Raw genomic sequence first — 27772 nt, 5'->3', positions numbered from 1 at the left:
GAGTTAGTGCAATGTATGTAACTTACCCTTGTATAACTTGTCATTGTAACTCTAGTACTGTTTGTACCTTAAAAGGGACATGAAACCCACATTTTTTCTTTCATGATTCAGATAGAGAACACAATTTTGAAAAAGTTTCCGATTTACTTCTATTCTCAAATTTGCTTTGTTCTCATGTTATTCTTTGTTGAAGAGATACCTATGTAGGTAGTGTGCTCATGTCTGGAGAACTACATAACAGGAAATAGTGCTGCCATCTAGTGCTCTTAATAATGTATAACATTGTTGCAAAACGGCTGCCTTATAGTACTGCAGAAACGTGCAAGCTCCTGAACTTTCCTTCCTGCTTTTCAACAAAGGATAGCAAGAAAACAAAGAAAGTTTGATAATAGAAATACATTGGAAAGTTGTTTAAAATTGCATGCTCTATCTGAATCGTGAAAGAAAAAATGTTATGTTCATTTAATGAATGTAATGTGCCTCTGTATAGCGAAGTGTACAATGTTTGCTCTTTATAAACTTTAATTATAATTAATAATAACCTATATGGAAAATATCAGTGCTGCAGTCATGGTGATAGAAAAGCTATGTAAACAAGATATGTCAGGAGAAAATTAGCTCCTGGTGGGGATAGGAGAGAGTGAGAGACCAGCCATTTACAAGTTGCCCCTTGCATGACTACAGCGTCCTTTTAACTTAAATGTACAAACTAATAAACTAATTTTAGAATTTTAAAAAATATATAACTTTATAATATTTTATTTCAATGCACTAATATACTGTAAAAAGCAAACACATGGAGTATTTCTTGAGTAACGAAAGAAAAACAGTATTTGGAAGACACTTTATTCATTTCAAAATATATAAATCCAATTCAACAAACCAAACAGAATACAAAATTGCAGAAGTGCTTTATTTATTTTTCTATTGTTTTAGTATTATGTTCTAATATAGCATATTATATACCTATTGCTTAAAAACCAGGGACTTCAATGTTTGTTTTAAAACAATTTTAATTTTCTACAAAATGTTTCACCTTTAAAGTCTCCAGGACAATGTAAACTTGCACACATATATTCCATCACAACTAATGATTCAGGACATTCCGTAAGGGGCCCTGGGAATAAGAAACTCATGAAACACTAAAGGAATCCTATCTTAATCACAATTATATATTCTGTAGGGGCTCCTACCAGCCTCCTCTAAGTTGTTACTTCTGACAATTGAGAGGTTATAAGTGTCTTCTAGTCTAGTCTATTTATTGATATCACCTTCTGCTCTTAGATAAATAGCTCTGTTTGCTTTTTGAATATCAATAAAGTGCGTTGGAGGTAGCCATTTTACAAGATTTACTAATTGCACAATTCATTATACTGGAGAATTGTCAGAACTCCAACCTTGTTATACTGTTACCGATATTATAGCTGGGAACTTGCAAAAAAAAAAAAATGATAATATACAGACAGAGCCACGTTGTATAACCAGCTACAAGTGTTCCTCTAAATATAACAATGTATGTGAATAGTTCATATTGTCAGTTATTTGAGCAGGAGGGCTTTGGTAAAAAATCAAATAAAAAAATATCTGGAAATTAAAAAAGAGAGATCTTTGTGACAGCATGTAAGACCTTCATTTGTACTTCTGAGTAAAATATCAAACTATACATTCATATTTTTTATTGTTCCCTTAGTGCAAGAATACATACACCTATCATGTTCCTAAGGGGTTTCTAAATGATACGTAGCAGCACCGAGACTGCTGACCACATTTACAGATCTAATGCAATATGAAGTCTGTCTGCTAGGATATACCAAGATGACATAGGCAAAAGATCTCAGCCAGTAAGATTGAAGTTTGGGAATGTGGTTAACAAGATTAACACTAGCACAGCAGATATTAAACCAGATTTGTTGAAAAAGGAATATCTTTAGCATTAGGCTGACTAACTTTCATTGAGGACCATGATGGAAATGCTGTTTCAATGCATCAGATAATCTGCGTTATCTCCAGTAATAAACAGCAATCCCAAATCGATTTTACTCAACACCTAATACTAAAAAACAAAAAGTGAACAGAATAGTAATAAATGGGAACCATAGCCCACCAATCACCTGACAGTAAATGTGCATTCCTGTCTCACTTGCCTAATTTGAATTCCAGGGAACCATGATCTAAGATGTCACAGAATGATACTGCATTTTACACACATTTTATATGTCCAGTTTCCAGGAGATGTGATCAATAGCTCATGGATGGGTTTAGAAGAAAAATAAATGTGTTTAATCGCCACTACCCCAAATTAAATGAGCTTCCCATCATTTATTTCCGTTTCCCTTTTTGGTCTCTAATAAGTTGTATAACTAGAGTTTTGTAGACATATTTAAATACTACACCTCACAATCAAGGGGCACTGCAGTATCAAATTAATAATAACGCTGTTTTAGAGTGCTTGCTTCTCCTGCAAAGTTGCCCACTACACATTGTCTAATATTTTTCTGGTGCTAAACAGGACTCAAATTCAGTAGCAAAATATATTTTTTTTCCACAGCAAATTATGTCAAGACTTTTCATAGCAGCAAGTAAATGCAGATAATTGCACTAAGGTTATTTCTAATAGTGGTACAACATATGTATAATGAAAAGTCACTGGAATAAAGGTTGTGTAACCATGAAGTAAAGTATGACCAAGACTTCCCTGCCCCCCAAACTGACCAAAAAAATCCATACATTTGGAAACAAATTTTGTTAAAGCACTAATTCAAGTTAATTTATATATTTAAATAATCCTCTTAAATATTCTCTTTTCTGAAATCTTTACATTTCTATTTACTTAGGATTTTTTTAATGTATATATATATATATATTTTTAATATATGTATTTGTTTATTAGTCAAATGCTTTCCTTTTATTGCAGTTCCAAAACAGTGTTGCTAAGCAGATACTTTAAAGAATACCTATGAGTGTTTTGTGTATCTGTCACAAAGCATCAAATGAATTATTACTGTTTTAAAAGGGCAAAGGATTATGGGTAGTGGCACATTACCACATATATGTTATGTTTTATCTTCCTGTTCTTTAGCACCGAATCCCCATACCCTCCGGTGCTGAATTCAAGGCTTGTATAGCTAATCCTAGACTAGTTCTGTAGAAAGTATTACACATGGCTTTTAAGTTTTAGGCAGCTGTTGGTTTGTTAAATTGGGCTAAACAGACCAATCCTAGCTATCCATGGGTGCTAGGAAACATTCAAATTACTGAGCACAGCATCCTCTAATGCTAGTCCTAGTAATTACCCATCTGCAGAGAGAAAAATCCATCACGCCCTAATTATCCATTTCTAATTTTGAGAGTCCTTGACGGAATTCGTGCAAATCGTTTAACTTCCCATCTAATATGTTCAGAAAATGTTTCAGTTCCAATTTCAAGTGGCCCTGTCTGTGTTTGCTTTCTTCCATGTCCTTCCTTAGCGTTCTCACTTTCTCTTCCAGCTCCTGGTTTCGCTGTTCAGCGCCCTGCAACAAAGCACAATGTGAGTACAACATACTAACCACAAGGAGGAGTTTAATATATGTGTATACAGCAGTGGTGTATTTAGGTTTTGTGCTGCCCTAGGCACTCAAAATTCTGCTGCGCCCCCGCCCCCCCAAAAAAAAGGTTTTAGTCCCTTTTTCCCCCTTAATATTTTTTTGGGTCAGTGTGTAAAAAATTTTTTTTTCCCCCCCATAACAATTCAAAAGAAAATGGGCTAGCAAAACACTTGCATACAGGTGGGTTGAATTGCATGCATCTCATACCATTTTCTCCCTGAGAGAAGGGAGAGAAAAGAAGGGAAGGGGAGAAAAGGGAGGGAAAGGAAAGAAGAGAGAAAAGTTGGGAGGGAGAGGAGAAAACGGAGAGGGAAAGAAAGGAGTGAAAGAAGGGAACAAGGGAGGGAGTTGAGAGAAAGAAGGGAGGGAAGGAGGGAGCGGGTGAGTTGAGGGAAGAATGGAGTTGTGGGAAAGAAGAGGGAGGGAAAGAAGAATACACTTTGAAACAATCACTGCCCTTCACATGCAACAACATACAATAATTACCATCATTCAAGTAATGAAACTTTTTAGGTGTCCGTTTACTCCGTGGGTTCATGAATGCAGAGAAAGCTAGCTATTAAATAAAAAGAGAAAAGCGCTCAACCTGGGAACGAACAATAGCATAATAGTTTGTTCTATGGCTAATTACCACCCAAGAAGCAGCCTCTTTTTGCTCACCATGTGCCTTTCACAGAGAAGAACTTTCCTGAAGCATATCAGTCTGATCCTGACTTCACAGTACAGTCCAGCCCCAAAATACCAGGCAATCCCTTTCTAAACGAGAGAAACAGCAAAACCCCAGACATACATTTCGGCCTAGTGTGAGCCTAGTCAGTGAGGTGCAGCCATATCCCTCTAGGCACACTGAGCAATGGGTCCACGTCTGGATTCCCGCATCACACTTAGGGAGACTTCCCAAAATGTCATAATTTGCATAAATAAAAAGAGAAAAGCACTCAACCTGGGAACAAACAATAGCATAATACCTTGCTCTATGGCTAGTTACCACCCAAGTAGCAGCCTCTTTTTGCTCAACATGTGCCTTTCACAGAGAAGAATTTTCCTGAAGCATATCAGTCTGATCCTGACTTCACAGTACAGTCCAGCCCCAAAATACCAGGCAATCCCTCTCTGAACGAGAGAAACAGCAAAACCCCAGACGTACGTTTTGGCCTATTGTGGGCCTCGTCAGTGAGGTGCAGCCATATCCCTCTAGGCACACTGAGCAATGGGTCCACATCTGGATTCCCGCATCACACTTAGGGAGACTTCCCAAAATGTCATAATTTGCATAAATAAAAAGAGAGAAGCGCTAAACCCGGGAACGAACAATAGCATAATAGCTTGTTCTATGGCTAGTTACCACCCAAGAAGCAGCCTCTTTTTGCTCAACATGTGCCTTTCACAGAGAAGAATTTTCCTGAAGCATATCAGTCTGATCCTGACTTCACAGTACAGTCCAGCCCCAAAATACCAGGCAATCCCTCTCTGAACGAGAGAAACAGCAAAACCCCAGACGTACGTTTTGGCCTATTGTGCGCCTCGTCAGTGAGGTGCAGCCATATCCCTCTAGGCACACTGAGCAATGGGTCCACGTCTGGATTCCCGCATCACACTTAGGGAGACTTCCCCAAGTGTCATCATTTACATAAATGAAAAGAGAGAAGCGTTCAACCTGGGAACGAACAATAGCATAATAGCTTGTTCTATGGGTAGTTACCACCCAGGAAGCTAGCTATTAGTTTATGATTAGACATCACAAGCTGATCTAAGCAGTGCCCAGACGCATCCAGTCTGTTGCAGTTACTAAGACCTGCAATAAGCATTGTTCTCGCAGACCCACCACAGCTGACAAAGGGGAGGCAGCATATTGGCACAAGGTCTTCTCTTCCAGCCTCACCTTGTAAGCATATCCCTGGGTAAGTTTCTCACCAAGAACGCTTTCACTGCAAAAATGCCGGTGGCTCTAAATAAAGCAACGGTTTAAAGGAGCACTGCCTGTGAAGAGCGACCTTAATCAGCGCACGTGCCTAGTCTTCTCTGTAAAAGCCTGCACTTTATCGCTCTCTGTACTGTGTGCTGGCTTTTTGAGACAGGATAGGGCAGATGTGCTGTCCCTCCCAAATCTGCTGCCCTAGGCCATAATACCCCCCTGGTATACAGAGTTGTCTTTAGTATTTGCAATTTCACTTTGATGTTGATTCTTTATGATATGTTTTATTCTAAGAGAATCTGGAGAGAACACATTTTACTTTCTGGAAGATTTTATTTATAGGCAGTGATTGCTGGCTGCTTAATGATTAGCCTTTAAGCTGGCTTCAGCACACTGCTATTGCTATGCTGAAGCCCTTGGAACTTATAAGATGAACCAATCAAATAACAGAGCAAATCTTTATAATACACATTGCATTACAATAGCTTGAAAGAACCCCACAAGGGGAGCACACACCACCAGAGAATACGTCTTGAACTGTATATAAGTGCTGATGTCAGCACCAGATCCTGTGCCAGTTTACAGTGGGAACAGCAATTTAAATAGACAGAGCTGTAGCTTATTGTAAACCATTTATTAGCATCTTTCATTTTTAATAAGAAGCAAATCTTGTGTAGACATTTCCACTGATCTGATTTTATTTTTAGTAATTGCCCCAAAAAATAATTTAAAATTCTTAAAGGTCCATTTAATGATCTAACAACATATTTGCAAACATTAAATGTATTAGACTTTGCTGCAAAATATGTTTGGAGATAACAAGCTACATATCCTAAATAAATAAATCGAATCAATATAATTAAAGGGGAGTTCTAATACAAATAATAATGTACTGTAAATCTTGAGAAATTTGCCTTAATTTTTTCAAAGAATATCTATCTTTTTACTTGTATTAAAGGGACACAAAGTAACTGCATAAACCTAAATCTGTCTCAGTGTGGGACCTCAATTAACCCTCTATTAACACTTTAATAGCCCCAATACTGCTTCTCCATCCCCCAATGATCCTATACTCTAGAGTATTTTTTTTTACTGATTGTAAAACTAATATACTAATCATTCATTCCAGTACATATTTCCCATCAGAGAAGCTCCTCTATCTGCCAGTGTGCTGTAGTCTAATGGAGGAAAGAGTCAAACATATATTTTCAGACAGGCATAAGGTCTTATGAAATATGTAGACAGAGTAATTAGCTATGGTATCTGAGGAAAGAATGTCAGGTGTTCTGCTAACATTAAAGAAATGCAAAAAAGACCGATCTGTGAGAATATGAAATTATGAACTACAGTAGAAAATATAAGAATATTAAGCATTACCTGAATTCCATAAAGCGCTTTTAGAAAAAGGAGCCTCACGGAAAGGTAATTTATAATTAATTTAATTTTACTATGTTTTTTTTTTATATTCATGCGAAAAAGAAATGCTTGGTATAATACACTTTAGAATATCGGTCAATAAAAAGAAAAAAAAAAAAAGGTTCAAATTGATAAACATAAGAAATAGTGACAGGATACAGATACAAATTTTACTTTTCTTTTTTTACCGAATTGCATTGCTTAAAAATGGAAAATTTAGCTCATGAATTCATACCAAGGCAATAAGCCGTTGACTACAAAAATGTAATTCAGTATTTTTGCAGTGTATTACATTACTATCCTAATGACTCTCTCACAGTCAGTGCCAGCACAACCTTGGCTTTTAAACTTAAAGGGATAGTCTAGATTCTAAAACAGGGGTGGGCAAGAAGTAGATTACGGTCTACCAGTGGACCGCGAGTGAATTTTGAGGTGACCGCCTGTAAGATTTCAAAAGTCTGCATAATAAGAGAAAGATTTCTTACACATCTACGGCAGCAAGGCTCTTCACTCAGAATCTAGAAATATAGATAGAATCTAAATTCTGAGTGAAGAGTCTCACCACTGTAGATGTGTAAGAAATCTTTCTCTTATGCAGACTTTTGAAATCAGCTTTGACTGAGTCTATGATGGCGGTATGGGCACTGTACTTTAGCATGCGCGACGCATCAGTAGTTGAACTTGCTGCCCCAGCTTTGGTTACAGAACCTGCCCCCTAATCAACCTGACATAGCGTCCAGCCAATAAAATTACTTTGTAGAATGAGTCTCGAGCCATCTTGATTGTGAGACTACTTATCATACGCAGGTGCGGTACACAGATAAGGTTGCTTGACGGTCCCAGCGTGACGTAAAGAGAGCTCTTGCAGTAAGTAAAGACAGAGAGCGGCTGGATTTGTTAAAGAGTGCAGCTGCTTTTTAAAGCTGTATTAAATTGTGTCAAAAATAAAATTTTCAGCCAGCAGGTCCTATTTGTGTCAAAAACAAACAAAAAAAAAATCAGCCAGCAAGTCCTATTTGTAGCAAAAATACAATTTACAGCCGGCAGGTCCTATTTGTGGCAATAAATACAATATACTTCAGGAAAGTTTTCCTCTGTGAAAAGCAAACTGGTCTAAAAGAGGCTGCTCCTGGGTGGTAAATCACCATAGAACTAGCTGATGAGCTGTTGTCCGTTCCTGGTAGAGCGCTTCTCTCTTTGTATGCAAATAAATACATTATTGTAATTATTGTCAAGACAGGTGTTTTTTTTTTTTGTTTTTTTTTATATAGTTAGGTGACCACGTCACTTGGAATAAAATTAGAGGTAGCCCTTGCCTTACAAAAGTCTGCCCACCTCTGCTCTAGAATATAAATGTGTTACTTTGTAAGAGTCATTTTGAAACAAAACATAATTTATCTTACCTGATACATTTCTTTCTTTCTTGACACAGTGAGTCCATGGATCATCTTAATTACTGTTGGAAATATCACTCCTGACGAGGAGGAGGAGGCAAAGAGCACCACAGCAAAATCTGTTAAATACCACTCCCCCTACCCACAATCTCCAGTCATTCGACCAAAGGGAAAGGAGAAAGGAAGTAATCTAAGGTGCAGAGGTGCCTAAAGTTTATAGAAAAGTAAACTGTCTGAAAAACAGGACGGGCCGTGGACTCACCGTGTCAAGAAATAAATAAATGTATCAGGTAAGAATAAATTATGTTTTCTTTCTAATGACACGGTGAGTCCACGGATTATCTTAATTACTGTTGGGAACCAATACCCAAGCTAGAGGACATGGATGATAAGGGAGGGACAAGAAAGTTAACCTAAACAGAAGGCACCACTGCTTGAAGAACCTTTCTCCCAAAAGAAGCCTCTGCTGAAGCAAAAGTATCAAATTTGTAAAATTTTGAAAAAGTATGCAAAGATGACCAAGTCACAGCCTTGCAAAGCTGATCTACAGAAGCTCCATTTTTGAAAGCCCAAGAAAATGAAACAGCCCTCGTGGAATGAGCCATGATTTTCTCAGGAGGCTGCTGACCAGCAGTCTCACATGCCAAGCGAATAACACTCCTCAACCAACAAGAAAGAGAAGTAGCCTTACACTTCCCAAAAAAGACAACAAATAAGGAAGAAGACTGGCGAAAATCCTTAGTTGCCTGCAAATAATATTTCAATGCACGAACCACATCCAGGTTGTGCAACAAATGCTCCTTATGAGAAGAAGGATTAGGACACAAAGAAGGAACAACAATCTCTTGATTAATATTCTTATCAGAAACAACCTTGGGAAGAAAACCCAAAGCAGTACGCAGAACTACCTTATCAGAGTGAAAAATAAGAAAAGGCTGAAAGCTCCGAATCTCTTCTACCTGAAGAAATAGCCACCAGAAACAAAACCTTCCAAGATAACATCTTAATATCCAAAGAATGCACAGGTTCAAACGGAGCCTGTTGAAGGACTCTAAGAACCAAATTAAGACTCCAAGGTGGAGTAGTAGACTTAAACACAGGCCAAATTCTAACCGAGGCCTGACAAAAAGAATGAACATCTGGCATATCCTCCAGGTGCTTGTGCAATAAAATAGATAAAGCAGAAATTTGACCCTTCATGGTAGTAGCAGATAAACCTTTCTCCAAACCCTCCTGGAAAAAAGACAAAATCCTAGGAATCCTAACTACTCCACGAGTAGCCTTTGGATTCACACCAATACAAATATTTACGCCAAATCTTATAATAAATCTTCCTAGTCACAGGCTTACGAGCCTGAATCATAGTCTCAACGACTGACTCAGAAAAACCATGCTTAGAAAGAATCAAGCGTTCAATCTCCAAGCAGTCAGCTTCAGAGAAACAAGATTTGGATGAAGGAAGGGACCCTGCAGAAGCAGGTCCTTCCTAAATGGAAGACGCCAAGGTGGAAGGGAAGACATCTCAACCAGATCTGCAAGCCAGATTCTGCGAGGCCATGCCGGAGCAATGAGAATCACTGATGCCCTCTCTTCTTTGACCCGAGCAATGACCCGAGGAAGAAGAGCAAACGGAGGGAACACATATGCCACACTGAAAGTCCAAGGAACTGCCAGAGCATCTATCAGAAAAGCCTGAGGATCCTTTGACCTCAACTCGTACCTCGGGAGCTTGGAATTCTGACGAGATGCCATGAGAACCAACTCCGACTGCCCCCAACTGAGAATCAAGCTGGAAAATACCTCTGGATGAAGTTCCTACTCCCCCGGATGAAAAATCTGTCTGCTCAGAAAATCCGCTTCCCAATTGTCCATCCCTGAAATGTGGATAGCAGACAGACAACAGTTGTGAATCTCCGGCCATTGAATAATCTTGGCTACCTCTGTCATGGCCATGGAACTCCGAGTTCCTTCCTGATGAATGATGTAAGCCACTGACGTTATGTTGTCCGACTGAAACTTGATAAACTGGGTTGAAAATAGCTGAGGCCAGGTTAGAAGAGCACTGAAAATTGCTCTCAGTTCCAAAACATTTATTGGAAGAACTGACTCATCCCAAGTCCATAGACCCTGAGCCCTTAATGAACCCCAGACAGCACCCCAGACCAGCAAACTGGCATCCGTGGTTACAATCACCCAGGCAGGTCTGCGAAAGCAAGTTTCCTGAGAGAGAAGATCCTGAGACAACCACCATGGAAGAGAATCTCTGGACATCTGATCTAGAACAATCTTTGGAGATAGATCTGCATAATCCCTGTTCTACTGCCTGAGCAAGCATAACTGCAGAGGTCTGAAATTGAACCGAGCAAACGGAATGATGTCCATGACTGAAATCATCAGACCAATAACCTCTATGCACTGAGCCACTGACGGCCGAGGAAGGGACTGAAGAGCAAGACACATATTGAATATCTTTAACTTTCTTGCTTCTAATAGAAAAATTTTAATCTCTAGAGAATCTATAATGATACCCAAAAATACCACTCTTGTAGCCGGAATTAAGGAACTTTTTTCTAAATTCACCTTCCAACCGTGGGAGCACAGAAAAGATGGAGCCTGAACTAGAATGTCGTCCAGATAAGGAGCCACTGCAACACCCTTCAATCAAAGCACTGCCGACAATGCTCCCAGGACCTTTATTAAGTTTACTAGATTTCTTAGGAATAACCATGACTGACGCCTCAGAGTCATCCAAAGTAGCCAAAACCTCCTTGAGTAACAAACGGAGATGCTCCAGCTTAAACCTAAAGGAAACAACATCAGGTTCAGAAGAAGGATTTACACTATCAGAATCAGAGATCTCACTCTCCGATGCTACTGAAGTATCTTCCTCCTCAGACCTATAAGAAGAAACACTAGACACAATTGCAACAGAATCAGAAACTTTATACTTCCTCTTGCGCTTCCCCCGTAACATAGGAAAAGCAGACAAAGCCTCAGATACTGCTGCGGATATATGTAGCCATATACTTCAAGGAAAAAACAACCTGAGACTAAACACAGGGCACTGCAGAAGATTGGGACGTATGAGTAGAAAGCTGCGGATTAGCCTGAACAGGAGACTCCTGAACAACATCCGCACTAGACAATGAAGGCTCATAATCAAAAAGTCTATCCTTGTAATGTAATGTTCTCTCAATACAAGAGGAACAAAAAAGGATAGGAGGCTCAACATTAGTATTTAAACATAGAGAACAAGCAACAGCTTGCAGGGCCTCTTGGTCCATCTTATTCCAAAAGAAAAAACCTTAATCAATAAAAAATTCTTAGTTCAAATCAGAATTTTAATGAAACAAAAAAAACGTTACTGTCCTATTTAATTTTATGTTTAAATCTTTTTATTAGCATAAGTTGCAAAATACCACAAATAATAAGGAGACATGTTAACACTTAATAATCATATATCCTTTACAGTATACAATCTCCAATATAATGAAAGTAACGTGTCCATTACAGACCATACATCTTGTAATCTTTGTCTTTACACATTCTACTAATGTTTATGTTGGACTCCAATTTCAGATGACATTTTCAAACAATAACAGTTGTCTGAATAAACCAATAACCAACACTAAGAATAACAATAACGAGCAAAAGAAAAGAGAGAGAGAAGAATTTTTTTTTTGAGTCAATTGAAATCAGTACTTCTGTGTCTGTTTTAAGTTTCTATTTTTTTCTTTTTGAGGAAGGTTGGTCGACACTAGGCTGTATAAGTGAGACTGTCAGTCTGTTAAAATCTGTTAATCTATATGCGTTATTAGCATAGGTCTAGGAGTGTTAGTAAGTGATCCTCTCATTACCCAATGAAACCAAATTTGGTCAACTGTCTCCCTATTGTCTAGAATCCAAGCAGCTGATTCATACATGGAATAAGTGGTGTTGATTTTGTTAAGTATCTCCTGCCAGGAGAGAGTGCCAGTTTTCCAGTATTTAGCAATACCTATCCTTGTGATCGTGCATAATATTTTAATGAATGTATTGATTGGTTTATTTAAATGAGGAAGACTTTCATGAAGCAAAGCTTGGGTCTGAGTGAGTCGGATATTTTCATCCAAAATATTGCTGAGTAAAAGAGATAGGGCATCCCAAATAGACTTGACCTTGTCGCATTCCCACCATAGATGACTATATGTGCCTAGTTTTTTACACCCCCTGTAACAGAATCTATTCCCCGCGGGAATCATATGTGCTGTCTGAAGTGGAGTAAAGTACCATCGAAAGGTAGTCTTAAATCGCATTTTCCCTTAGGTTCGCACTTAAAAGTCCCTTATCAGTAAGGCCTAATAAGTCAATCCATTTCAGCTCTTCCATCTCTAATCCTAAGTCCCTCTCCCATTTCAACATCAATTGAGTTTTAGAGTGAATGTGTGATGTCTGAATGGCTATATACAGCTTTGAAATAGTGTGTTTTGTTCTATGGGGGGACTTGCACCAAGTTTCTAGACTAGTGGTGGTGTTGAAATTTTTTGAAAGAGGATAGTATCTGTAGATACAATAACCAATTGAGCGACACAGGGGCAATTCTATCTTGTAGCTGAGTGTATGATATGATTTTCTTATTGGTTACCATGTCTGCTACCCTATAAAGTCCTTTATTACTCCATTAATCCACTAAAATAAGGTGTTCTCTGATTAGTAGATATCTAATTGGCATCACCCTAGAATATGGAGGTCTTAATTTGGTGGTTTTGGCTAATTTAGTCCATGAGTTCAGAGTTGATTCAAGGGTAGGTGGATCAGTCCGCTGTCTAGTAGGATTATGCAGATGTGAATCCCAGAGTATGTCTGCTGGTGAATCCCAGCCTCCCATTTCAGCCTCAAGAGTGGGCCATATGATGTCCAAACCAGGCTTATCCAGGAGTGTCGTTTGAGCTAGTCTAGCAGCATGGTAATAGTCAACTAGGTCTGGTACTCCCACTCCCTCTATTGTTTTATGTCTTGTAAGTATGGTCGATGCTATTCTAGGTGACTTTTTTCCTCTGATATATTTTAATAGGTCCGATTGAAACCTAGCAATTTCCGGGATTGGGATTCTTATTGGGAGTGCTCTAAATAGATACAGTATGCGTGGCAAAATGTTCATTTTAACCGCTGCTATTCGACCATACCAGGAGAACGAATATTGTGACCATTTTTTAAGGTCTTGACGGATGTCTCTAAATAAGGGTATATAATTGTATTGATATAGTTGTCCAATTTGGTTTGTGACATATATTCCCAAGTATTTTATGGTATGTTTGGCCCACTTCATAGAGAAGTTGAGTTCTATAAGCTTCTGTGTTTGGTGTGGTAATACAATGGGAAGGGCCTCACTTTTATCTAGATTAATCTTGTAACCTGAGATAGCAGAAAAATTATCTAAGAGTTGGTATAAATTAGGGAGTGAAATAAGCGGCTTGGTGATAGTCAACAAGATGTCATCGGCAAATAAAGTCAATTTATATTCAGTAGAGCGAATTCTGAATCCTGATATGTCTGGTAAACCTCTTATCCGAGCCGCTAAAGGCTCAATACACAGGGCAAATAAAAGAGGCGAGAGAGGACATCCCTGTCTAGTCCCGTTTAATATAGGGAATATATTAGATTTATGACCAGTTGCCGTCACTTGTGCAGTGCGGTTGGAATAAATTGCTTCAACAGCTGTGATAAAAGGACCCTCAAATCCCATACGTTGAAGCACCAGCAGTAGGTATCTCCAGTCAATCCTATCAAACGCCTTCTCCGCGTCCAAAGATAAGAGCAGAGAAGGCGTTTTGGTTTCGTATAAATAATGAATGGAGTCAATTATACGTCTAATATTGTCTGGGGCTTCCCTATCTTTTATAAAACCAACTTGGTCGGGGTGAACTAAAGTAGACAATATCAACTTAAGTCGGTTAGCAAGAATTTTAGTAAAGATTTTCAGATCTTGGTTGATAAGAGAAATGGGGCGATAATTTGAACAAAATTTGGGATTCTTACCAGGCCTATTTCATTTTAAACAGACTTTTTTTTTTTAAACTAGAAAACCTTAAATATACTGCACAATAAATCTTGCTGCAACATTTTCACAAAATGAATGCAAAAAGAGACAAACACGTTATAGTCCCTGAAATTCAGACAGAAACTTAAATATAAACAGAGCAACAGCCCCCCAAAAAACAACAGGCAACCTGCAAACCTCAGCAAGCTCTGCTGAGGTGCCTACCTGATGACCTTGCTGCCGAAAACAAAGTCAGAAAATGATCCGGACCCCCATAAAGCTGCACCGGAGAGAAAGCTGAACCACTTCAGGGGAGCTATGCAACAGAGCTACAACATCCAGGAACAACAGGAAACAGCTAAAAGGGTGCCAAAAACATCCTTAGTATCTGAGATAAGCCCGCCTATTTGGGCGTGGCCTAACAAACCTCCCGGTAGCCATTAATACACAAACAAAAAACATGTACACCAAAGTGAAAACATAATAAACTGAGCCAAACATCCCCAGTGCCTGCAAAACTGCCATACAATAAACCGTTAACCTAGAAGGCTGATTGTATATTTAGACAGAATTAACTGTCAAAGTGCCAAATTCTCCTATATCAAAACAGGGAAAGAAATAGGCACTTACCTCAAAAATCTGTCTGGCAGCAGGACAGCTCACTTGGTATGAGAGGGGCTTCCTACCTCACATGGACCTGTGGGAAAAAAAGAAAAGGCTGAGTAAACTTACTCAAACTTTCAACCAAGGGCAGCATGAAATTACTTGGGAGGCCCAGCGAAGATTATACCCCACAAGTTCCCAAATGCTTAAAAGCCACCACTTGCTCTACTGAAGAGACTGACATGGATTACGGCTAAACCCCAAAGAAAACCAGAGCAAACTTGCTCTGCTTAAAAAATAAACTCTTGATTGAAGAATCAGACACCTATCTTTACCCCTCCTTGCAACTGATTGTGGGTAGGGGGAGTGGTATTTAACAGCTTTTGCTGTGGTGCTCTTTGCCTCCTCCTGCTGGTCAGGAGTGATATTCCCAACAGTAATTAAGATGATCCGTGGACTCACTGTGTCATTAGAAACAAATCTCCTTTTATTATGTAATTTACCTCTTCTAGAGAGCAGCAAGTTTAAAGAATCTCTATTGCAGAGAGGGCATCGACCCAAGACAGTAAACAGAGCACTCTTAGAAGTGTCACGAATGGATAGGGCCACACTCACAAATAATGAAACTATCAAACGTCAAAAACGATTTGATCTTTCAAGACCCACCTTCTCTACCACCTATAGTCCTCAATTTTATGATATTTGTGGCATTATCAAGAAACATCTACCGATAGTGTCGGCTGAAGATAGTCTGAAGGACTATGTAGAAGGAGGTTGTAACTATGTATCCAGGAGAGGGTGTACTATTGGAAATATAATATCACCCAGTCTATTGAAAAAAACATAATTTATGTAAGAACTTACCTGATAAATTTATTTCTTTCATATTAGCAAGAGTCCATGAGCTAGTGACGTATGGGATATACATTCCTACCAGGAGGGGCAAAGTTTCCCAAACCTTAAAATGCCTATAAATACACCCCTCACCACACCCACAAATCAGTTTAATGAATAGCCAAGAAGTGGGGTGATAAGAAAAAAGTGCGAAAGCATATAAAATAAGGAATTGGAATAATTGTGCTTTATACAAAAAAATCATAACCACCACAAAAAGGGTGGGCCTCATGGACTCTTGCTAATATGAAAGAAATGAATTTATCAGGTAAGTTCTTACATAAATTATGTTTTCTTTCATGTAATTAGCAAGAGTCCATGAGCTAGTGACGTATGGGATAATGACTACCCAAGATGTGGATCTTTCCACGCAAGAGTCACTAGAGAGGGAGGGATAAAATAAAGACAGCCAATTCCTGCTGAAAATAATCCACACCCAAAATAAAGTTTAAATGAAAACATAAGCAGAAGATTCAAACTGAAACAGCTGCCTGAAGTACTTTTCTACCAAAAACTGCTTCAGAAGAAGAAAATACATCAAAATGGTAGAATTTAGTAAAAGTATGCAAAGAGGACCAAGTTGCTGCTTTGCAAATCTGATCAATCGAAGCTTCATTCCTAAACGCCCAGGAAGTAGAAACTGACCTAGTAGAATGAGCTGTAATCCTTTGAGGCGGAGTTTTACCCGACTCGACATAGGCATGATGAATTAAAGATTTCAACCAAGATGCCAAAGAAATGGCAGAAGCTTTCTGGCCTTTTCTAGAACCGGAAAAGATAACAAATAGACTAGAAGTCTTTCGGAAAGACTTAGTAGCTTCAACATAATATTTCAAAGCTCTAACAACATCCAAAGAATGCAACGATTTCTCCTTAGAATTCTTAGGATTAGGACATAATGAGGGAACCACAATTTCTCTACTAATGTTGTTGGAATTCACAACCTTAGATAAAAATTCAAAAGAAGTTCGCAACACCGCCTTATCCTGATGAAAAATCAGAAAAGGAGACTCGCAAGAAAGAGCAGATAATTCAGAGACTCTTCTGGCAGAAGAGATCGCCAAAAGGAACAAAACTTTCCAAGAAAGTAATTTAATGTCCAATGAATGCATGGGTTCAAAAAGAGGAGCTTGAAGAGCCCCCAGAACCAAATTCAAACTCCAAGGAGGAGAAATTGACTTAATGACAGATTTTATATGAACCAAAGCTTGTACAAAACAATGAATATCAGGAAGATTAGCAATCTTTCTGTGAAAAAGAACAGAAAGAGCAGAGATTTGTCCTTTCAAAGAACTTGCGGATAAACCTTTATCTAAACCATCCTGAAGAAATTGTAAAATTCTCGGAATTCTAAAAGAATGCCAAGAAAAATGATGAGAAAGACACCAAGAAATATAAGTCTTCCAGACTCTATAATATATCTCTCTAGATACAGATTTACTAGCCTGTAACATAATATTAATCACAGAGTCAGAGAAACCTCTTTGACCAAGAATCAAGCGTTCAATCTCCATACCTTTAAATTTAAGGATTTGAGATCCTGATGGAAAAAAGGACCTTGCGACAGAAAGTCTGGTCTTAGCGGAAGAGTCCACGGATGGCAAGAGGCCATCCGGACAAGATCTGCATACCAAAACCTATGAGGCCATGCCGGAGCTACCAGCAGAACAAACGAGCATTCCTTCAGAATCTTGGAGATTACTCTTGGAAGAAGAACTAGAGGCGGAAAGATATAGGCAGGATGATACTTCCAAGGAAGTGATAATGCATCCACTGCTTCCGCCTGAGGATCCCGGGATCTGGACAGATACCTGGGAAGTTTCTTGTTTAGATGAGACACCATCAGATCTATTTCTGGAAGCTCCCACATTTGAACAATCTGAAGAAATACCTCTGGGTGAAGAGACCATTCGCCCGGATGCAACGTTTGGCGACTGAGATAATCCGCTTCCCAATTGTCTATTCCTGGAATATGAACCGCAGAGATTAGACAGGAGCTGGATTCCGCCCAAACCAGAATTTGAGATACTTCTTTCATAGCCAGAGGACTGTGAGTCCCTCCTTGATGATTGATGTATGCCACAGTTGTGACATTGTCTGTCTGAAAACAAATGAACGATTCTCTCTTCAGAAGAGGCCAAGACTGAAGAGCTCTGAAAATTGCACGGAGTTCCAAAATATTGATCGGTAATCTCACCTCCTGAGATTCCCAAACCCCTTGTGCTGTCAGAGACCCCCACACAGCTCCCCAACCTGTAAGACTTGCATCTGTTGAAATTACAGTCCAGGTCGGAAGAACAAAAGAAGCCCCCTGAACTAAACAATGGTGATCTGTCCACCACGTCAGAGAGTGTCGTACAATCGGTTTTAAAGATATTAATTGAGATATCTTTGTGTAATCCCTACACCATTGGTTCAGCATACAGAGCTGAAGAGGTCGCATGTGAAAATGAGCAAAGGAGATCGCGTCCGATGCAGCAGTCATAAGACCTAAAATTTCCATGCATAAGGCTACCAAAGGGAATGATTGTGACTGAAGGTTTTGACAAGCTAATATCAATATTAGACTTCTCTTGTCTGACAAAGACAGAGTCATAGACACTGAATCTACCTGAAAACCTAAAAAGGTTACCCTTGTCTGAGGAATCAATGAACTTTTTAGTAAATTGATCCTCCAACCATGATCTTGAAGAAACAACACAAGTCGATTCATATGAGATTCTGTTAAATGTGAAGACTGAGCAAGTACCAAGATATCGTCCAAATAAGGAAATACCAATACCCTGTTCTCTGAATACAGACAGAAGGGCACCGAGAACCTTTGTAAAAATTCTTGGAGCTGATGCTAAGCCAAACCGTAGAGCCACAAAACTGGTAATGCTTGTCTAAAAAAGAGAATTTCAGAAACGAAAAGTGATCTGGATGAATCGGAATATGCAGATATGCATCCTGAAAATCTATTGTAGACATATAATGCCCTTGCTGAACAAAAGGCAGGATAGTCCTTACAGCTACCATCTTGAATGTTGGTATCCTTACATAACGATTCAATATTGATAGATCCGGAACTGGTCTGAAGGAATTGACCTTCTTTGGTACAATGAAGAGATAGAATAAAACCCCAGCCCCTGTTCCAGAACTGGAACTGGCATAATTACTCCAGCCAACTCTAGATCTGAAACACATTTCAGAAATGCTTGAGCCTTTGCTGGGTTTACTGGGACACGGGAAGGAAAAAAATCTCTTTGCAGGAGGCCTTAACTTGAAGCCAATTCTGTACCCTTCTGAAACAATGTTCTGAAACCAGAGATTGTGAACGGAATTGATCCAAATTTCTTTGAAAAGAACGTAAACTGCCCCATACCAGCTGAGCTGGAATGAGGGCCGCACCTTCATGGGGACTTAGGAGCTGGCTTTGGGTTTCTATAAGGCTTGGATATATTCCAAAGTGAAGAAGGTTTCCAAACTGATACCGCTCCTGAGGATGAAGGATCAGGCTTTTGTTCCTTGTTGTGATGAAAGGAACGAAAACAATTATTAGACCTAAATTTACCTCAGATTTTTTATCCTATGGTAAAAAAGTTCCCTTCCTTCCAGTAACAGTTGAGATAAAAGAATCCAACTGAGAACCGAATAATTTATTACCCTGGAAAGAAAAGGATAGCAAAGTTGACTTAGAAGACATATCAGCATTCCAAGTTTTAAGCCATAAAGCTCTTCTAGCTAAAATAGTTAGAGACATATACCTGACATCAATTCTAATGATATCAAAGATGGCATCACAAATAAAATAATTAGCATATTATAGAATAATAATGCTATGAGAATTATGATCTGTTACTTGTTGCGCTAAAGCTTCTAACCAAAAAGTTGAAGCTGCAGCAACATCCGCTAAAAATATAGCAGGAATAGAGACAGCCCCATAAACCTTAGGGATTTTGTCCCAAACTTTAATCTGTCAGATGGCACAGGATATAATTGCTTAAAACGTTTTAAAAGGAGTAAATGAATTACCCAAATTATTCCATTCCCTGGAAATTACTTCAGAAATAGCATCAGGGACAAGAAACACTTCTGGAATAACTACAGGAGATTTAAAAACCTTATTTAAACGTTTAGTTTTAGTATCAAGAGGACCAGAATCCTCTATTTCTAATGCAATTAATACTTCTTTAAATAAAGAACGAATAAATTCCATCTTGAACAAATACAAAGATTTATCAGCATCAACCTCTGAGACAGAAACCTCTGAACCAGAAGAACCATTATCAGTATCAGAATGATGATGTTCATTTAAAAATTCATCTGAAAAAAGAGAAGTTTTAAAAGACTTTTATGTATACTAGAAGGAGAAATAACAGACATAGCCTTCTTAATGGATTTAGAAACAAAATCTCTTATGTTATCAGGAACACTCTGAGTATTAGATGTTGACGGAACAGCAACAGGTAATGTAACAGTACCAAAGGAAATTTTATCTGCATTAACAAGTTTGTCATAACATTTAATACAAAAAACAGCTGAAGGAACAGATACCAAAAGTGATACACTTAGCTTTGGTAGCTCCAGCACCGGGCAGTGATTTTCCTGAAGTATCTTCTGACTCAGTTGCAACGTGGAACATCTTGCGATATGTAATAGAAAAAACAACATATAAAGCAAAATGATCAAATTCCTTAAATGACAGTTTCAGGAATGGGAAAAAAATGCCAGTGAACAAGCTTCTAGCAACCAGAAGCAATAAATAATGAGACTTAAATAATGTGGAGACAAAAGTGATGCCCATATTTTTTTAGCGCCAAATAAGACGCCCACATTATTTGGCTCCTAAATGCTTTTGGCGCCAAAAATGACGCCACATCCGGAACGCCGACATTTTTGACGCAAAAGAACGTCAAAAAATGACGCAACTTCCGGCGACACGTATGACGCCGGAAACAGAAAAAAATTTTGCACCAAAAAAGTCTGCGCCAAGAATGATGCAATAAAATGAAGCATTTTCAGCCCCCGCGAGCCTAACAGCCCACAGGGAAAAAGTCAAATTTTTTAAGGTAAGAAAAAATGATTGATTCAAATGCATTATCCCAAATATGAAACTGACTGTCTGAAAATAAGGAATGTTGAACATCCTGAGTCAAGGCAAATAAATGTTTGAATACATATATTTAGAACTTTATAAAAAAGTGCCCAACCATAGCTTAGAGTGTCACAGAAAATAAGACTTACTTACCCCAGGACACTCATCTACATGTTTGTAGAAAGCCAAACCAGTACTGAAACGAAAATCAGCAGAGGTAATGGTATATATATAAGAGTATATCGTCGATCTGAAAAGGGAGGTAAGAGATGAATCTCTACGACCGATAACAGAGAACCTATGAAATAGACCCCGTAGAAGGAGATCATTGAATTCAAATAGGCAATACTCTCCTCACATCCCTCTGACATTCACTGCACGCTGAGAGGAAAACCGGGCTCCAACCTGCTGCGGAGCGCATATCAACGTAGAATCTAGCACAAACTTACTTCACCACCTCCATAGGAGGCAAAGTTTGTAAAACTGATTTGTGGGTGTGGTGAGGGGTGTATTTATAGGCATTTTAAGGTTTGGGAAACTTTGCCCCTCCTGGTAGGAATGTATATCCCATACGTCACTAGCTCATGGACTCTTGCTAATTACATGAAAGAAAACAGGAACACACACGAGTAGTTGGCTTACAATAAAAGGCCACTACAAATGCAACTATACAAACTGCATTGCCTGCTCACACATATGTATTGGTCAGACTTTCCAATCACGCGTTACCAATAAGGTGTACACTCATGAAAGCTGTAGCACATGTCGCAGTACATATGCAGTTTATCTTATTGAATGCACCAGCTGTAGGCTACAGTATACAGGATGTACTACTAGGGAGGCAAGAACTAGAGTAAGGGAGCATTTAAATGACATCAAGAATAATATTGAATGCTCAGATCTGTCTAGGCATTTCATCTACTGCCACAATCAGGATGTAACTTCTTTCAGTTGGCAAATAATAGAGTTAGTGAAACCTAGATCAAGAGGAGGAGATAGAACTAGTCACCTCCTGTATAGAGAAGCCTTCTGGATCTTCCAGTTACAAACAAGAAGACCAAAGGGCTTAAATATTGAGGGGGATGTCATTAATTTTTGGAAAACGACTTAAATACAAACATACCACTCACCTGTTTTTATAATAATGAAGAAGCATTATAGCTTTGGTGCAGGAGAGGGGTTCTTTATTATTATTAGTCTTTTTTTGGTTAAATGCTGTCCCCCAATGCTAACTAGATCTCTTTATAGTCACTGTCAGACCACTATGAAGAGTCACTTATCTAATATACTATTTCTCATTGCCTCTAAAATGTTATATTCTAGTTACTGGAATACATAAGATGTTAATAAGCCAGTCCTAAATATTTGGATTCTAGGTCTGTGAAGTCTGGAATATGGGTGACTATGAGAAATGGTATATTTATACTTTGTATGAGCTAAGCACTTTCGTTTTTAAGTCTTATTCCCTGAACATTTACAAATATTTTGCAATTGAGGACCAGCAAATTGCAAAAGCATATAAAGTTATTTAGTTTTTAAATAAAACATATGTAACATCAATCAAATAAGGATTGAGTAAAGTATTAAATACAATGTGAATACAAACATTTTACAAATAAAATTAAAATGTCCACATTCAAATAATAGAATTTGTACTAGAGATATGCATATGTATTATATCAAGTGTAACAAATAACAAACATCAATATAGCTGGAAGTGAAAGAGTTAATCCTATACAAGTGTTAGAGATTTGAGTAATTAACTTTTGAGCTAATGAAATCACAGCAAATCTCAGGAGCCATTTTGGCTAATGTGTATAAAAGAGAGGCATTTACAATGTTAACTTATGTCTATGAATAAGGCCAGGGGGGCCGAAACGCGTAAGACAGCTTAAGGGATGAGCTGTGATTGAAAAAACTATCTGGATTTTAACAATGTTTACATTTGAATAAAGCTTTGATCTTTTGAGCGCTAAACTTGACTCGCTGGTGTTCTTAAACTTTTTGTACCTCAAAAATCTGTCTGGCAGCAGGACAGCTCACTTGGTATGAGAGGGGCTTCCTACCTCACATGGACCTGTGGAAAAAAAGAAAAGGCTGAGTAAACTTACTCAAACTTTCAACCAAGGGCAGCATGAAATTACTTGGGAGTCCCAGCGAAGATTATACCCCACAAGTTCCCAAATGCTTAAAATCCACCACTTGCTCTACTGAAGAGACTGACATGGATTACGGCTAAACCCCAAAGAAAACCAGAGCAAACTTGCTCTGCTTAAAAAATAAACTCTTGATTGAAGAATCAGACACCTATCTTTACCCCTCCTTGCAACTGATACAAGCAAAGAGAATGACTGGGGATTGTGGGTAGGGGGAGTGGTATTTAACAGCTTTTGCTGTGGTGCTCTTTGCCTCCTCCTGCTGGTCAGGAGTGATATTCCCAACAGTAATTAAGTTGATCCGTGGACTCACTGTGTCATTAGAAACAAATCTCCTTTTATTATGTAATTTACGTCTTTAATTAGGATAAATATGTGTTACACTCCTGACCAAACCGCATTGGACTCCATATGAGGACATTACCAGTGATTGGAGTATATGCATGTATGCCTGTTCTAATTTGCTCACCAACTGAGGCCTTATCTGAAGTGGCTCATGAATTCAAATTTACTTTGTATTTAACTGCTCTGCAGGGGATGGAGACATACAAACTTTAGTAATTTGTTTAAAAATAATAATAATAATATGCTCTAACAAAATAAAGCATTTTATTTTGACACTAGGATGTCACTTTACAGTCACACAGCTGCCATTTTCTTTGCAGGCGGAACTGCGGCTGTGTATTCAACCCCTCCTATAGATGTTAAACACAAAGTGAAAAAGGGATATAGTGTAAAGATAAAAATGCTGTACCAAACAGGGGCATTTTTATTTTCACACTTTAATATCCTTTTAACTCCTTATGAGGTCAGTTCACTCATAAGAAGATAATTGCGCATATATAATAACATGACGATCTCTCACATCCGCGCCTGGAGCACTTGGCTTTTGCTCTCTTAAGTGCTGTCATAACATGATGGCCAAATTATTATATGACCTTACTATATTCCAATTCGTCAGCTGTCTACTTACATTTTCATTCGGGTTATGTTCCTATTAATTTATAATCTGACCTATTGCTTTCATTTTGCCTCAGCCTCACTGTATTTTAAAAATGATTTGAATATTAATGGCCCCTGGCTTATAGCATTTATTTCAAAATTTGTCATTTTATTTTACAGATAAATGTTAAAAAAAAATGAACACAAAATATGTAATTTGTATGCTGATAAGAAGATGACAATAAATTACATATTCTACAGCAGCACCGTAATTTGCTGAACCTTTCAGTGTTAAATGCTGTTTTTCAGGGGCTTGTAACTTTGAATTTCATGAACAAATTACTTTTCAGTGTAAAGAGTTGGGGAAATGATTAGCTTAACCTACTGCATGCAGATAGATGTTCTCTAGTAGTAGGTGACAAAATGAGCAGTGATTGCTGGGGTTTAAAGGTCCATTACTGTGATATATTTCAAGCATGCTCAGTTGAAGCAAAAAGCTGGAAAATATAAAGTTAAAAACGTATTCAGTTGCAATAAGGCGTGAGAGCTTTGTATGAGTTTTAGTCCTAGATAGTGATGCTGTAGCCTGAAAGGGACGGTCAAGTCAAAATTAAACTTTCATGATTTAGTTAGAGCATGCAATTTTATACACATTTCCAGTTTACGGCTATTGTCAAATGTGCTTTGTTCTCTTGGCATCCTTAGTTAATAATAAAACCTAGGTAGCAGTTATGCACTACTGGGAGCTAGCTGAATAGACTGGGTGAGACAATGACAAGAGACACATATGTGCAGCCACCAATCAGCAGCTAGCTCCAACAGTGCACCTCTGCTCCTGGGCATAACTATGCTTTTCAAAGAATACCAAGACCACAAAGCAAATTTCATAATAGAAGCAAATTGGAAAGTTGATTAAATTTGCATGCTCTATCTGAACCATGAACTTTTAATTTTGACTTCACAGTCCCTTGAAGGACAGTGAGTGCCTGCTGTAGTGTCCTTTAGCATACATATTCAAGTTCGAGTGTGTGCCTGCAGTAGTGTCCTTTGGTATGTAAATACATATACAAGTTTGAGTGTGTGCCTGCTGTAGTGTGATTAAGCATGTATATTAAAGTTTGAGTGTGTGCCTGGTGTAGTTTCCTTTGGTATGCATATACATATACACGTTTGAGTGTGTACCTGCTGTAGTGTCCTTTAGCATGTACAGTATATACAAGTTTGAGTGTGTGTCTGCTGTAGTGTTCTTTGGTATGTATATACATATACAAGTTTGAGTGTTTGCCTGCTGTAGTGTCCTTTAGCATGTATATTCAAGTTTGAGTGTGTGCCTGTAGTAGTGTCCTTTAGCATGCATATACAAGTTTGAGTGTGTGCCTGCTGTAGTGTGATTTAGCATGTATATTAAAGTTTGAATGTGTGTCTGGTGTAGTTTCCTTTGGTATGTATATACATATACAAGTTTTAGTGTGTACCTGCTGTAGTGTCCTTTAGCATGTACAGTATATACAAGTTTGAGTGTGTGTCTGCTGTAGTGTTCTTTGGTATGTATATACATATACAAGTTTGAGTGTTTGCCTGCTGTAGTGTCCTTTAGCATGTATATTCAAGTTTGAGTGTGTGCCTGCTGTAGTGTCCTTGGGTATTTATATACATATACAAGTTTGAGTGTGTGCCTGCTGTAGTGTTCTTTAGCATGTATATACATATACAAGTTTGAGTGTGTGCCTGCTGTAGTGTCCTTGGGTATTTATATACATATACAAGTTTTAGTGTGTGTCTGCTGTAGTGTCCTTGGGTATTTATATACATATACAAGTTTGAGTGTTTGCCTGCTGTAGTGTCCTTTAGCATGTATATTCAAGTTTGAGTGTGTGCCTGTAGTAGTGTCCTTTAGCATGTATAAACATATACAAGTTTGAGTGTGTGCCTGCTGTAGTGTCCTTGGGTATTTATAAACATATACAAGTTTGAGTGTGTGTCTGCTGTAGTGTCCTTGGGTATTTATATACATATACAAGTTTGAGTGTTTGCCTGCTGTAGTGTTCTTTAGCATGTATATACATATACACGTTTGAGTGTGTGCCTGCTGTAGTGTCCTTGGGTATTTATATACATATACAAGTTTTAGTGTGTGTCTGCTGTAGTGTCCTTGGGTATTTATATACATATACAAGTTTGAGTGTTTGCCTGCTGTAGTGTTCTTTAGCATGTATATACATATACAAGTTTGAGTGTGTGCCTGCTGTAGTGTCCTTGGGTATTTATATACATATACAAGTTTTAGTGTGTGTCTGCTGTAGTGTCCTTGGGTATTTATATACATATACAAGTTTGAGTGTGTGTCTGCTGTAGTGTCCTTTAGCATGTATATTCAAGTTTGAGTGTGTGCCTGTAGTAGTGTCCTTTAGCATGTATATACATATACAAGTTTGAGTGTGTGCCTGCTGTAGTGTTCTTTAGCATGTATATACATATACAAGTTTGAGTGTGTGCCTGCTGTAGTGTTCTTTAGCATGTATATACATATACAAGTTTGAGTGTGTGCCTGCTGTAGTGTCCTTGGGTATTTATATACATATACAAGTTTTAGTGTGTGTCTGCTGTAGTGTCCTTGGGTATTTATATACATATACAAGTTTGAGTGTGTGTCTGCTGTAGTGTCCTTGGGTATTTATATACATATACAAGTTTAAGTGTGTACCTGCTGTAGTGTCCTTGGGTATTTATATACATATACAAGTTTGAGTGTGTGCCTGCTGTAGTGTTCTTTAGCATGTATATACATATACAAGTTTGAGTGTGTGCCTGCTGTAGTGTCCTTGGGTATTTATATACATATACAAGTTTATGTGTGTGCCTGCTGTAGTGTCCTTGGGTATGTATATACATATACAAGTTTGAGTGTGTGCCTGCTGTAGTGTCCTTGGGTATGTATATACATATACAAGTTTGAGTGTGTGCCTGCTGTAGTGTCCTTGGGTATGTATATACATATACAAGTTTGAGTGTGTGCCTGCTGTAGTGTCCTTGGGTATTTATATACATATACAAGTTTGAGTGTGTGCCTGTAGTAGTGTCCTTTAGCATGTATATACATATACAAGTTTGAGTGTGTGCCTGCTGTAGTGTCCTTGGGTATGTATATACATATACAAGTTTGAGTGTGTACCTGCTGTAGTGTCCTTGGGTATTTATATACATATACAAGTTTATGTGTGTGCATACACAAATGGATTGACAGATAAACAGAAATGGAGACTTTTTTAATGATAAAATTAGAATAAAAATCGAATAAACATTTTTTTTTTTTTAGAACTGAAAGTCATATTTCTCTGTAGCTGCTAAATCATTGAGTGGTCGCATCACTGTGTAAAGTAACAGCTGATATTAAATAAGTTGTACTATAAAAAGGTAAATAGGCCTGAATTCCAAAATAGGCTCAGATCAGAATTTAAAATGGACCAAAAATGATTTCAGTCAGAAAAGTAAATGGATAAGGTTTTTGCGCATGCTTTGAGCATCATCGCCCTCCATTTGATGTTGTATGGGGCTTTTATAGAATGAACTCCTTGGTGTAACTCCAAGTGACAGGGTAAAATGACAGGACAGCATTACAGAGCACACTACAGCAGCTGCCCATAGATCCAGCCTGATAGTGCAGCACAGCCAGAGATCACGTCTGTAACTTTATGCCAAACTGTATTCCTCCTCCAAAAAACAGAAGTATTCAGTTACAAGTCGCTGAAGCTTTGTGTTTCAATATCTA

General features: G+C 38.2%; 1 protein-coding gene across 1 annotated transcript in view; it reads right to left on the bottom strand.

Moving 5' to 3' along the window:
- Window positions 1-830: 830 nt before the first annotated feature.
- The window catches only part of HOMER2 (homer scaffold protein 2), a 627175-nt gene continuing 600233 nt past the window's right edge, over window positions 831-27772 (bottom strand). The window contains exon 9 of the mRNA XM_053717425.1: window positions 831-3512. Coding sequence (XP_053573400.1) covers window positions 3324-3512 — 189 coding nt within the window. The 3' untranslated portion in view covers window positions 831-3323. The remainder of the gene's footprint in view (window positions 3513-27772) is intronic.

Source organism: Bombina bombina, chromosome 6 (assembly GCF_027579735.1).
Source record: "Bombina bombina isolate aBomBom1 chromosome 6, aBomBom1.pri, whole genome shotgun sequence".
Lineage (NCBI taxonomy): Eukaryota > Metazoa > Chordata > Amphibia > Anura > Bombinatoridae > Bombina > Bombina bombina.
Note: the sequence above shows the minus strand (reverse complement) of the source record. Positions and strands in the feature narration are given on the sequence as shown.